Genomic DNA, 14096 nt, shown 5'->3' with positions numbered 1-14096 from the left:
TTAGTATAGAAGCCTAATCACAGAATTGTTATTAATAAAGACACTTTTTCTTTTCAGAAATGTATATATCTGTTGAGTCATCAATCAAAAAAAATTCACTATAAGCCTTATGAAAATCTAAGTTAACAGCTAGAAATTTTCAATGTGTAATTCCTGGCAATGTAAACTTCAAAACTATTTCCAACGTTTTCTATAGATACTTCTTACTTGCCTATGCCACTTCACTTCTGAATTTACAGTTAACATACTGTTCAAAATTTACATAGCTTCTTTTCAAGAGAAACTGGGAAATGAACTTTAATTTTTTTAAATGCTGAGCAGAATTATATTGCCCTTTCTCTGTCATCTGAAAATACATTTTCATTTGTACATGTTTTTTATAGTTCACTCCTTTTCTCTTCTTTACACAAACTGTTGTGCATTGTTTTTGGATTTGTTCATAATAGCTAATATTCTGAAAGCATTTTTCTAGTTTACTGTAAACTCCTCACTTAAAAAAAAAAATCATTACAGAGTATGACATCCTCTAAATACTGGAAGCAGTTTTTGGTTTTACACTGGATCATCTTGCTGAAAAGCAAGAGAGTCAACTAGAAAACTCTAACAAAATTTAACCAAAACATACTACAGCTTCTTTTTATAATAATTAACTGACAACAATTTGTCCCAGTGATTGCCTAACAAATACAAAGCAGTATGTTCATTTGCATTAGAACAAAATTGACTGGAATTTAGTATTCAATGGCCTAACTTTAAAAAAAATCCTTTTTCCCTGGAATATATAGAGCTCTGACTCCTTCTTGTAAAATTCATTAACTTGCTTCTTAGGGAATGGTAGCCAAACACAGGAAAGGCATCTAGCAAATCTCTGAGCATTTCCTCTAGTTGGTGTTTAAATTACTTTGATATTCATAAGAGAAGCTACAGGTTTTATCCTTGAGACCAAGATATATTTTCATTGATTTTTCTTTAATCTACAAACACTTAAGCCTCACACCCCTATCACATCATAATGCAGATGTGAAACTATAGTAGTTCACGGAAAAAATTAAATTAAAGTTAACATAGTTGTGAAGGCAACTGATTTCTTACATATGTACAGCTATCCCCCTGCTAATAAACTTTAAAGCACATTAGACCTTTAAAAATATAATCTGAATAATCTTTCAAAAATTGTCTTCTATGCATTAAAAAAAAAAAATCTAACCCAAAAGTTTACATTCATTAAATTAAAAATATACAACACTCCAAGTATTTCAGGAAGAGGGAGAAGAAATAGTGAGATACTGGAAGAGTCCAATATACCTGTAAACATGCTCTACACAGGTAAGCGTGCACATTCATGTGTGTGCACATTTTGGATTTTTTTGCACAAACTATTTACATTTAAATATATAATGTCATCTTTTCCACTGCAATAACAACTGGGTATTTTATTAATTTTTTCATAAAGACTAGGCCAAAAATCTGCTTTGCATTTTCCCCGGAAAACAGCAAAACCTCAGACCAGATATAAAAGACTGATTTTAAAGATGTAGGTGTGAAGAATAAGAAAACATACTACATTCCCTAATCTTATGTGAGAAAATGCTTTAGAAATAGTAGATAAATACAGGGTAACTCTTCACCAGTTTTCTACCCAATAAAAAGTCAAACAAGCGGGATTCATATGAAGATAAAAGACAATCAGAGTTAAGACACATGTAATTTATGATGCTACTAATAGTGAAGATCACTATCCATAGAGCTAATACAGAAATCTTCATACTGGTGTGCTGTTTACATTGTTGCAAACATCAGGTCAATGATAAATCATCTCTGGTGATACAACAGACCCTAGTAATTGTCCAGTTGTACCGGAGTTATTAAAACCATGATACGCCTTCTCAAAAATAGTGAGAAGAGTAGGCAACTTTTTACCAGATTTAGTCTTCAAATTCCTTTGGTTAGATACAAATTAACTATCTTTTACTGTGGTCTATATCCAAATCTATGGAAATGGAAAGCTAAAAGCCCTACTGCCAGCTCACTGATCAACTAATCCCCTGAAAAAAACCAAACCCAAACCAAAACAACCCAACAAAACCAAACCTCAGAACGTTAACGGACTCTTGCCTTGAACTGCATGAAAAAAACAGGTCAGTGATCAAGAACTCATATATAATCAATACTTACTAATGTCCTTTCAGATAGTAAATGGGCAAAGTGACAATGTGAAATGTACTACCTAGCAAAATGAGACAAGTATGAACAGATCAATCTACTTAATAATGTGAAACACAGGATAGCTGTAAATTCTGCAAACTAACAAACTGTATATGATTAATACATTTTGAGTCCTGGACTCTTGGGCCAACAAATCCTTTTGGTGCAGGACACGAGCCATATTTGAACATGTTTTAATTTCTCAAAAGAAAAAAAAAAAGTAAACTGATAAAGAGAAAATACTTCTTTTGCAACAGATGCCAAAGGCCTAATTGTTTATTAATACCAACTAATCCTTGTACAGATGTTTAGAAACTGACAACCCAAGACAAATAATTAGCTAGATAAATTACTAACTTAGAGGAAGCAGATAGAAAATTAACAAAGCATGTTTTTCAAATCTATTAGCTCACATAGCTTTACTGTGAATTAGAAATTGGATTTGCATTCTGCTTCCTGCCAGTATCCCAAAATTCTCCCAGTAATACATATGTTAAACATCCATTCTTGCAACTACTGATAACATACTTTATCTTGGCCTTAGAGAAGCAGCACCAGCTTTAAGATGTGAGAAAATTTGAGGTTGCCTCCTTTGAATTACTCAGCATTTCCCAGATTGTAAAAATGGAAAAATCATAAAGATTGACATAATTTGATGACATTTGGTATTTTATCTGCAGTTAAGACTGTTAAGTCTTTGAAACCTTAGCAGTTTCTCTAATATTGCATCACTGTGATTGGGTCTAACAGCAGTGATAAATATTTAAGCAAGGTGCCCTGACAGTCATTGTTAACCAAAAGAAAGTAAAGAATCATAATGGATTAGATCTCTACCTCCAAAACAGCTCTGGAGAAATAGCAGTTTTGACACAGGTGTGGCTTGGATTAAAAAAAAAAACAACCAACCACCCAGAAGTCACAAGCTATTAACTGGATACCTCCCATCTGATCAATTTACAGGAATGTAGTGTATGGTCTGCAACAGATAGCTGCTTTTTGTCATTTGTTCTGAAAACACAAAAAAATGCCAGATCTCATATTTTGTTCAGACTCCATCATACTTTTACATGTTCACTGCATGCCAAACATTTACCTGTAACATATACTCGCCACTGAAGAGCCTATTGACATAATCACACCTGAGTGCAAGTGCATGGTTTTAGCTTGCTTCTGAGTAGACAAAAGTATTTAAAATACATGGGGTCTTAATCACTAAGATGATTCAGGAATCCCAAATTCTTTTAATGAAATGTAATTTCATTATTTATTACTAAACAGTAAGAGCAAAAAAGATAATGAGCAATAATGAAATAAGGAACCCTTTCTTAACTTGTCTGTGTCAATGGTTACACCTTTTACTTGCTTAAGCTCTTTCCGTTGTATGACCACAGCTAGCAGAGCTGTAGGTAGTCACAGTATTTCAGCAAAAAAAGTAAGTTACCCCATGAAAATGTCATTTTAATCAGTTTTCCAGTATAGAACATATCAAACAGTTAATGCAATCATTTTTGTCAGAACAGCAGGAACTCTATTCCTTTCAACACTCATGAGGTTATGATGCATCACACTAAAAATAAACACAAAATCCCAAAATCTAAATAAACACAAAAAAAGACTTTCTTTTATAAAACCATTATGGTTGTGAGATCACAACTACAGATGTAAAAAATAAAGTCAAACATGCTCAGATTTCTTTAAAGGTAACAGATATTTAGGAACATAACATTTTAATGGAACTAGATCTTCTGTTGCTCTTTAAAAAGACAATAAAAGCCTCAAGATGTTGCTAGTGCAAAAGCACCCACATATCAGGTATGTGCCTGACTATCTACAGCCTTACGCTACAGTAGTACTACCAAGCCACCAAATATATTAAATATTTTATTACATTTTGTGAAATAATGCACTAGAGGGCCTTTCTACACATACAGAAAGATTATATTGATTGAAACATTTGGAAACTAATCCTTCATTTAAAAATAAATATTTTAAGAAAATTAACCACTTAATACCATCTACTCCCAGATGGTATTTGCCCCAGAAAAAAAGACAAACAAAACCCCACTGCTAGGAGGATGACCACCCAATGTCAAAACTGGATCATTCCGTACCTCCAGTGAACAGAAATCAGATTAATTCTCACACTATATAATATACAACACGTGTGTACATATATATGTACACACATATTCATGTATGTATGCAAAAAAGCATATCTATGTATGTATATACATATACACATACACACTGGTATGCGTGTATGCACGTGCATATATATACATATATATGGTGCTGCTGTGAGATACATAGATGGAAATTCCAGTGCAAGGTGGATGACACCAAGTTCCATTTTTGCACTGAATCAGATAGATTGCAAAACAACATTACCCACATTGTATCACTAATGGTTCCTACTGAACTATAAAATTGAGATAATAGTAGCAGGACAGGGTAGGTACTTTAGTGAAAAGGTGATTATAGGGAGAGTATTCCCATCTCTAAGAAACTAGTACCACTGCAGAACCTGGGAGTGCATTGGGATCTGCTTGGTACTTGGTATGTAAATGTTATGTTGAACAAAAGAGGGGGAGGAAAAGCCAATTCTCAGTACTTAAGTCATCTTCATCTTCCACATGAATTTGACTACATGATTCACACTTCCTAACACCTCCTTGATTTGACTAATGCAGTTTTCCCTCCCTGCCCCGGAAGCTCTGCGACCTTAGAAAGCACAAGCTGATTCAGACTGAACTGCTTTCTCTGAAAGAGTCTCATGAGAGATCTCTCTTCTAAATTCAGTGTTTGGTGTGGAATTTGTCTTCAATATTGAAACACATGCACTCTGGGACTATGTCCTTCCATATCATGATATCCTACTGTAGGTAATCAAGCCACCGAACATCAGACTTTCTTGCGATGGCAGAAGTCAGGACACTGCACAGAGCCTGCCCCAGAACATGAATCTCACAGCCAGATGCAGTTAAAACATCCCTTATCATTCTCCCCCTTAAAAGACCTCCATTCCTCTGTACTCACCTTCCTTCCCTCTTTCCCCCCTTCAAAATGAAGTCCAAAAAACCCCACAAGATGACAGAGTAAGTATTAGTGTTTTAAATTTGAGAATCAATCTCTCCTATGTAACAGTGAAAATAACCACATAAGAACATGCTTTAAAAAAAAAACCTTTTAAAGCCATTTGCTTGGCTTGCCAGCAGCTGAAAGACTTTGGCCCACTTGGCAGCTAAAACCCAGCATGTTTTGTTTGGTCTTCTCAGAGAGACAGGGTAACAGATAGTCATTCAGCATGTTGTCCCCCTGCATCCTTCCCTGCTATTAACACAAAAATCAACTTCTGCATAGCTCCAGACCAGGCACTGCAGGAGATGTCTTTTATCCAGCCAACAGGCTATATAAGAAAAGATGTAACAAGAAGATAAATGTTTTGCAATGTGGCAAAAACAGAGTATCGCCCACAAGTGAAAAATTGATAAACCTCAATGGTCCATTCACCTTTATCAGTTATATCTACTCTTGTAGATACTATCTTAAAGTGTTTGCTATGTTTTTATTAAATTGGTTTTTGCTAGGAAAAAGATCTATGTATTTAGTACAAACCCCAACAATTCTGATGGACAGAAAAACTATACTGAGCAAGTAACCATTTTTTAATGCACTACAGGATTGGACTTTCCATCAAAATGCAACACACGATGTAACACAGGCATGAATGCCTAGAATTTACAGCACCAATCCAATATAATGCAAGAAAAGAGCTACCTGCAGAAGTAGCTGAAGTCTCCTGGTCTTAAACTTTCCTGAAAGCCTGACACAACAGCAGCAACCTGTCACCTTTAGTGAGGAAATATAAAAATATTTGCCTTGTCAAAAATCAGAATTTCTCTTAGAAAGCAAATACATCAGGGAGATACAACTGAAGCTTTTTTTTTTTTTTCCTTTTACAGTTACCGACAGGAGATATGAAATAGTAGAAAAGCATCTTAAATATTTAACAAGTTGGCCTAAAAATCTGTCCCAACCTTGAAACTAGCAAGAGCTCCAAACTGTAATTCTTACACAGGCAACATTCAAATAAGCTTTTGACAACATGAATAAAGACAGCTTCTCTTTTCCAACTCTTGCAACAAACATATGTGAGCTGAAGCTATTGGAAATGGGCAGTGTTAGCAAGAAACTCCTTGAAAAGCAAATTCTTAATACCTACATAATAATTACTTAAACTTGGCCCTCCTTTCACATCTTTCTGCCAGACTTCCTTAACTTAGAAAGCCAAAGCTAACTGCCATTACGGTGTGCTGAGAAATACTTTTAGTTCCGTTAAAAAAAAATAAAAATCCAATTCTCTTTAGCCCCTCATTTTGAACATAAAACTTAATTTCCCAAAAGACTAGTCAAGGAATAAATTCTGATTATTGTAAATACAGTATGTAGAAGGATTTCAGAGAAAGAAACAAAACCACAAACACACCAAAAAAACCAAAACGAGACAAACATTTTCATAGTTCCACCTTGTTCCACCTCTTATTTTTACTAAAAGCTCCTGGTTTAAGTTTTTCTCTTTCTTAACTGTTAATTTATCCCTCATTTTAAGCATATCTATTCTCTAGAAGTTCATTTTTACTGTTCTACATTTTGCTCTCAGATTCTATTTTAATCAAATAGGTTTAATTTTTCCTATTAAAAAACAGTCATAAAGGATTAAGATAGGCTTTTTAGAAAGAAACTATTTCCCCTCAAATAGAAGATTTAATCACGGTATCGAATTTTCCTTTCACAGTTTATCAAGCATTGGTGCCTAATCAATTACCAGAATGTCAAGCATTTTGACAAACTTGATGTAATTCCAGGTTAAAACAGGGTTAGAAATGTGAATAAATAAAGCACAATAATGAAACTGCTATATATTCTTTAAGAGTAAGATAGCTGTTTAAAATGGCTGTTTCTTCCCATTTTCCAATAGAACAAGAACAAAGAAATTCCTCCCTGTTTACTCAGTGCAAGGGCATATGACCACTATGATTTATTTGTTCAACAAAGATGTTAGACATTTTAACACTACCTTACATCTAAATATGCTGTTTTCATATTTATAAATTCTGACTTCCTTAATCAATTAGAAGTAACGTATAACCTAAATCCTTCATTAATTTCTTCATCCCAAACAGCACATTTACATATCTATAGCTGTACCTTCTGGTAGTAAAAGATTAGGTGGTGATTGCTGCTATGTTTACTGAAATACAGTAAAACCCAAATCAGTTAAAACTTTGCTTAAGGTAAAGTTAAGGCACCATAAGGACAAAAGCCCTCCAAAGAATAATCTGTCTTGGCATTTCTTTCTAGGTCAAGAAATTCTTATTGCAAAAGCTGAAAAGCAGCAATTAAGAAAGTATTACAAGTTCAAAAGCTTGAACGCTCCTGCAAGATAAAAAGACATGCCAAATACCTTGACTACGATGTAGGTGTGCCTAACTCTCCATTTAGTTTATGACTAACAAAAGAAAGAGCACAAAGTTTATAAATGGCTGGAGAGCGAGAGCTTCCCTCCACCAGCTAGACTGAAGTATACTTTTGTATTTAGCTTCTTCATGTGGGACTTAGATACTCTGATTCACATGTGACATATCTCTGTTTTGAAGATGTCTATCATCTCTTCTATTAACCCACCTCAATGCTGAAATAATGAGAATAAAAGGAGAAAAGTTAGTTAAGTTCTGTTTATATTTTTAGGATTAACTGAAAGATCTAACATTTAACTGAGAGACTAATGAGAAAAACTAATTTTATTGCATGTCATATATTTAATTCTGGAATTACACTGAGATTGGAGACATCTGGACCAAAGTTAACTGTAATGCAAAAGGTAAGAAAGATTGCAGGCTGATTATGAAGGATCAGGAATGAACTGTTAATTTATTTACCTTTGTAATTCCATCTAAACTAAAAAGTCACATTACTGAAAAGAAATTCACTTGAACAGCAGGAAAGCTCTTGAACCCAAGATCTAAACTTCTTTCAAATGCTCAAAGCAATCTTTATTAAGCTATAATTATTTCCTAAAATTCTGAAAATATTCTACTTTACATAGCTTAAGTGACTGGTAAATCAACATCCCACACACCACTTAAACCAAGTTGACATGTCACAAAAATTCTTGACCATAAGTTAAAAATCAAATACATTATGACAAACTGAGTTTTTCTACAGGATTTAGTAATACTGTAAGAAACCTTCTCACTTCTTTTGTGAAAGGGTTAAAATAATTTCAGATGTATTACCTCTTGTCAAATAAAGTCCATAATTACTTCCATTAACAAATTTACAGTACAGTGTGCATTTTCCCAAATGACTCAAGAGTTCATCTTAAACTGATCTAAAGAGAAGAAAAAAAAATCATTGGTCTCAGTAATTCTTCAAAACCAACAAACTGAAAGACTCATTTAAATCTACAACAATAACCTGCCAGATAAAAGGTAACAACACACAATACCTGAAGAGGACATTTTCCTTTTCTACCATCACTATATTATTTAGTTCAATATCTGAATAGAGGAAAAAAAGGTGACAAACTGTTGCATACCTGTGGAACTTTTGTAGAACTGCCTATTTGCACTGCTAAGAATAGCCTCGAGTGGCCAGCCTTCACCTTTGAAGAATGCTATGTCTTGCAGTAGTTTCATTTTTCAGATATTAATAATGCAGCAAAAGTAATATGGAAAGAGGTGGCTTCTTATTGCTCATAAGTAAAACAGAAGTAGCACATTAAGAAATGACACAAAATTTTTATGTGCACCAGGTCTCCTTGTTACATACTACCACACAATTTATTTCTCAAAACTTTCAACTGCGTGATACTCTCTTGTATATTTGCACTGCATATTTTGTGCACTGTTTGAACAACAAAGGAATATAAGAACTAGAATACTGGAGACCTCAATCAAGATTCTGTTGGATAACATCACAAGATGAGTTACTTCATATTTAAAAAAAAAAAAAAAAAAAAAAAGCAAAAACTAACAAACCAACCAACCTACTGTAATGTACTTTGTACACAGGGAACTCTTTGTCCTTGTAGCTATTCCAGAAAAAGAGATTTATAGTGGATTCCCTCTCAGAAATATAATGTGCTTAACAACTGCAGAGCAAGAGCACCACTCAGTGGAATTATCAGATAAAACAATACTTGTAAAAGTCAAAGTTATACATTCGTACTATAGCAGTAAAAAGAGTTCGAGGTAATTCTAAGACAAAAAACCTTCTCCAAAAAATTTTGGGTGAAAATAATTCTAGCTTAGTTCATACTACAGAGACTATAACTTAAAATTCTATCCTTAATATCACTTATTTGCTGGCTCACTTTTCCACATAAAATTACTATGTTTTCATTACTATCGTATTCTTTTCTAAAAATACAAATTATCATTCCAAAAATGAAGACATATGACAATAAAGAAAACATCTCTAAAATTTGGAACCTGGTATTTTTTTATTTAATTCACAAATATTTATGTAAAGTTACATAATGTGGAAAACAACTGCATGACCAGGTGCTGTCATATTATGACAGTTATTTCTTATGCATAATGACAAGAATAGAAGTCTCTTTCTCTCCTTATGAAAAGACAGAAAAGATGCATACAAGCTGTTGACAGCTAAATTACTTCAGGACAGACTGTGCTAGCTGTGGAACTTCATATATTGGAAAAGAAAGCCAGAAATTTTGTAATGATGCATTTTGTACTCATCTGTATACACTGTGAAGCTTGCCAGATTGCAAATACAGTAACTAAGCCTAATAGTCCCCTCTTCTGTTAATATATACCTTGATCTCTGATGAAAGAGGGAGAGGTGGATGAAGCAGCCACAGCTAAAGGTGTATAAAGGACCCATGTTCAGGAATCCTAGAGGGCTGCATCTGTCACTATCTTGTTTAAAATTGGTCATTCCGATACATAGTTTTTCAGTATTACTTTATTACAAAAGCACCAATTTAATTCCATCATTTAGTCTTTGGAATCACAAGCATTTCTAGAATAAGCACCATTTTTCTCTCTGGGTAAAAAACCTGAGACCTGTTTGTATCAGATCTTAAAGTGTTACTTAGCCTCACCAGCTCCTATTCACAAATTAAATGCAAACAGGAGCTGAGTGCAGCTGCCCAAGGGGATGTGGCAACATTTCCTTTAGGACAAGAGGTCATGGCTGCTGCCATCAACAATTCTAGGACATGCTGGCAGGAGTCTCTCTTGATACTCAAGAAGTTAAGAACCAAATGCTATATCTAAACCTATTATTATTATTATTTTTATTATTATTATTAACTAAAAATTTAGTTGTTTCACTGATTTTCTTCCATTTCTGCTGAAATTAAACTCTTGCCCAAATCCTCCTTTGAACTTCAGCTTCATGTTGTTATTTGGAAACCCCAGGGCAGGCAATCAAAAAGCTCAATGACAGAAGCAGAATAGCAAGCAAAACATCATTGATAGGATAAACTCAAGATAATTCCTCCTTAAATTTAGTCTGCTAAATTTGACATAACTAAAAGTAAGCAACAATACATACCGACAGCCTAACTGATTCTACACCTCTTATGACAGCAGCAACTAAGGACACTGAATGAAGAATAGACTCAGACACAAGGTAAAAGCACCCTGATTTGCTCATTCTGCAGGCAGCATCAAAACAGTAGACCACTGGACATTGAGTTATCCACTATTTCAGCAATTTAAAGTGAGGGAAATGAGAAAGGAATAATTAATAAGTAAAAACTACAAGAGAAAGGAAGCAGTAGAGATGAGATTCTTTTTTAAATAAAGCCAGCTAATACTGAAGTTAAAAGATTTTTTTTGTATTAACTGGAAAAGAACGAATATATTTCCTTACAGAGTTGAATGTATTGTATCCCCAAATTAAGAAACAATACAAATACAGGTTTCTAAACCTAAATGAAAAATTAAACCTCTACTCTTCACAATTGCTTCGTACATTCACAAGTTTAACACATTTTAAGACTTAAGATGTCAGATGGACATCAGCAATGTGTCTTTAAAATATCAGCTACATTTCCAGCTGCATAAAATGCCAGCAGAGAATGCAAGATATCCCTACCTCCATATATACCACATATAAATGACTTCCAATTTTTCGTTTCCCAAGAAAAGCTTAATACACAAACATTTGAACATTTTGATTTTCACTGTTTACAACTGAAACCGGAAAGCTTTTTAAAATCGGTAATTAGGGAGTTTTGCAGTAAGGCCTGTAGCAAGCTCAGCCAAAGTGTTTCCAAGGGTACTGACTCTGGATGTTATTTTTTTTCATAGCAGTCTGTACAGCACTGTGTTTTAGATCTATGCCTAAAAGAGTGTTGATACCACACGAATACCAGCAGGGTTTGCACAGCATCAAGGCCTTCTCTGTCACTCTGCACCCCTAGCAAATAGGCTGAGGATGTGCAAGATGTTGGGAGGAGACACAGCTGGGACATCACTTTGGTTAATTTTTTGTCTGGAGGAGTGCTGATAAAGACACTAGCCTCGAGTTTAACCTGGTATTTGGGCCCTGAGTTACTGCAGTCCCTTTAGGTGTGTACCCATTCCAGCACAGCCTTACCCACTGGCCACAGTTCCTGTCATGAAACATACAACTGCTCTGGTGTGGGGTCCTCCACGGGCTACAAGTGTGGCCTCATGTGCTGACCACTGTCTTCAGAGTGAGGGTCTAGGGCAGATGGGAGTGAGTCACGGAGAACAACTTCACTTTGGATTGTAGTAGGGTTTCTGTGCATCTTAGTTAACCATGCCTATCGAAAAATGTACACTTGTAATAAACATTTAAAAGTTGTAAAGCAATCAGAGAGAAAGTCATCCAGTCAGGGTTTATTTGAATTTTTACCTTAATACGCCAATTATTTTATAGCATAAAATGCTGGACAATTTGAGGATTGAAGAGATACTTTCTAAGAACAGAGTTATTACTGTCATATCTCTATGACTCTCAAAAGCTAAAATTAGTAAAGTGTAAATCCCAGTATGTTTCTCCTTTAACCCAGTCATGCATCAATGAAAACCCAGTCACACATCAATGAACATTTGTGAACTACATGATCCTCATGAAACTGTACTTAAACATACACTTCGCTACAATTCTAATTTACAATTTGGGTCCTGATGATCACTAATTCAAGTTAGTGCAACGTTTCATACAAATAAACAAGCCAACATCTAAAGTTTGTGATGTTTAGACTTTTACCAGAGGCACCTCAAATGTTCTCTCCCCACGTTCCCCTCTCACTGAGGGCTGCTGCACACTCACAGTGAATTTCTGATGTCAGTTTGCTACAGTACTGGGCCTGTGCTGACACATAGACTGTCCACGCTTATGTGACAAGGGAGTAATACTGACAGTCCATAAAGTTCTCAGGGAGGATGGATCCCACTGTCCTTAGTTGGAAAGTTGTCCCTGTTTCTACCTAACAGACAGCAAACCCCTGCAGATGCTAGTCCTACCAACATGACAGCAGGATTAATGACCTTATTCTTCCATGGTTTTGCTTTTCTAAACTGGAAATATATCCATATCTGGCATAACAGAAAACCCAAAATAAACAATGAGGAGTGCATTTAACAAAAAAAGCAGATATGCAATACATTCATACAGTTTCCTCTAATTACACTAAATTTCTAGGACACAGATCAGTTCTTTGAGAAACATTTAAATGTTCAGCGCTTAAACACTACAGAATCTGCTTTGGTTACCATAATGCATTACCTGGTAAATTAGTCTTCATAATATCAATGCCAACTTGAAGCTCAGGCTCAGCTGCAAGAACCGCATAATCTCCTTGATGAGAGACATTGAAGTTGTAATTTGAATAGATACTGAATACGTTATTTGCCAGGAAAGGTTTTCCTTTTGATGTTCTTTGCAAGTTTATTTCATTCCAAGGTATGCACAACTTCTCTGCAATTAACTTCCGTATCAGCAGGCGACCAGCCTATGAAATAAAATGGAGGTGATTCATACATAACTATTATGCTATGTGAAAATACCTATGCTTGCTAGAAAACCACCTGCCAAAAAAAAATGTAGCTTTATTACTGCCAATATAGAGTATACTTAACTCAGATTTCTCCCTTTTATAAAAGCCTGTGTCAAGTAAATTTAACAAAAAGTTCACTAGACCTGAGTATAGAACACTTATCAGTATTATCACAGAGACAACCCAGTAGAGACCCAGTAAAAAGCAGTCCCAGCCTGAAAGAATCACATAAAAATAGTTTCTTCTCTACTTTATTTACTCACTTATGATACTTTATTGCACGGATGAGTACTTTTTATACCACACTGAACAGTAAAAATGTCTCAAGAGCTTTCCTTTCAGTACATTCATTCTGTTACTTAGGCGTTAAATGAAATACTGAACAGCTAAAAATGATGAGTAACTTCTTATAGACTAATTAGCAGGTCTGTTATTACTATCTCATCGTTATGTGAGATTTAAAACCTGAATTATGTAAAGCAGCTTTACTCCCTTACACATTACACTGTTTTCATGTATAGCCTCCTAGAGAACGCTGATTTTGTCTCCTAACTTGAAATGATGACATAAAGTTTGTCAAGTCTTTCAGAATAAGCACGAATAGTAGAGGGCAAACATCCATTTTTTCCTCCTAAGTGAAGGCGTAAGTAGAGATAGCAATTAATACTTGGTAACGCATTTTCTTCCCTGAAACGCCCTTGCAGAGCAGATTTTCGTACGTCAGGAATTTGGGCAACAGTGAATCTGCAGAGAGACAATCGCGTCCCCAGGGGAAAGGGCCGGTCCCGGGGCTCCAAGCGGTGCCCGCGGCGGCTCCTCCGCAGAGCGG

At 35.1% G+C, this 14096-nt stretch overlaps 1 protein-coding gene across 1 annotated transcript in view; it reads right to left on the bottom strand.

The window, feature by feature from the left end:
• The window catches only part of AASDHPPT (aminoadipate-semialdehyde dehydrogenase-phosphopantetheinyl transferase), a 42799-nt gene extending 28853 nt beyond the window's left edge, over nucleotides 1-13946 (bottom strand). The window contains exons 1-2 of the mRNA XM_026856673.1: nucleotides 13935-13946; nucleotides 12997-13222 (exon numbers count right to left, since the gene is read on the bottom strand). Of these exons, the coding sequence (XP_026712474.1) occupies nucleotides 12997-13222; nucleotides 13935-13946 (238 nt within the window). The remainder of the gene's footprint in view (nucleotides 1-12996; nucleotides 13223-13934) is intronic.
• Between the last annotated feature and the right edge of the window lie 150 nt (nucleotides 13947-14096).

This window comes from Athene cunicularia, assembly GCF_003259725.1.
Source record: "Athene cunicularia isolate RWA chromosome 1 unlocalized genomic scaffold, athCun1 chr1_part1, whole genome shotgun sequence".
NCBI lineage: Eukaryota > Metazoa > Chordata > Aves > Strigiformes > Strigidae > Athene > Athene cunicularia.
The sequence above is the reverse complement of the archived record's forward strand: the minus strand, read 5'-3'. Positions and strand labels throughout refer to the sequence as shown.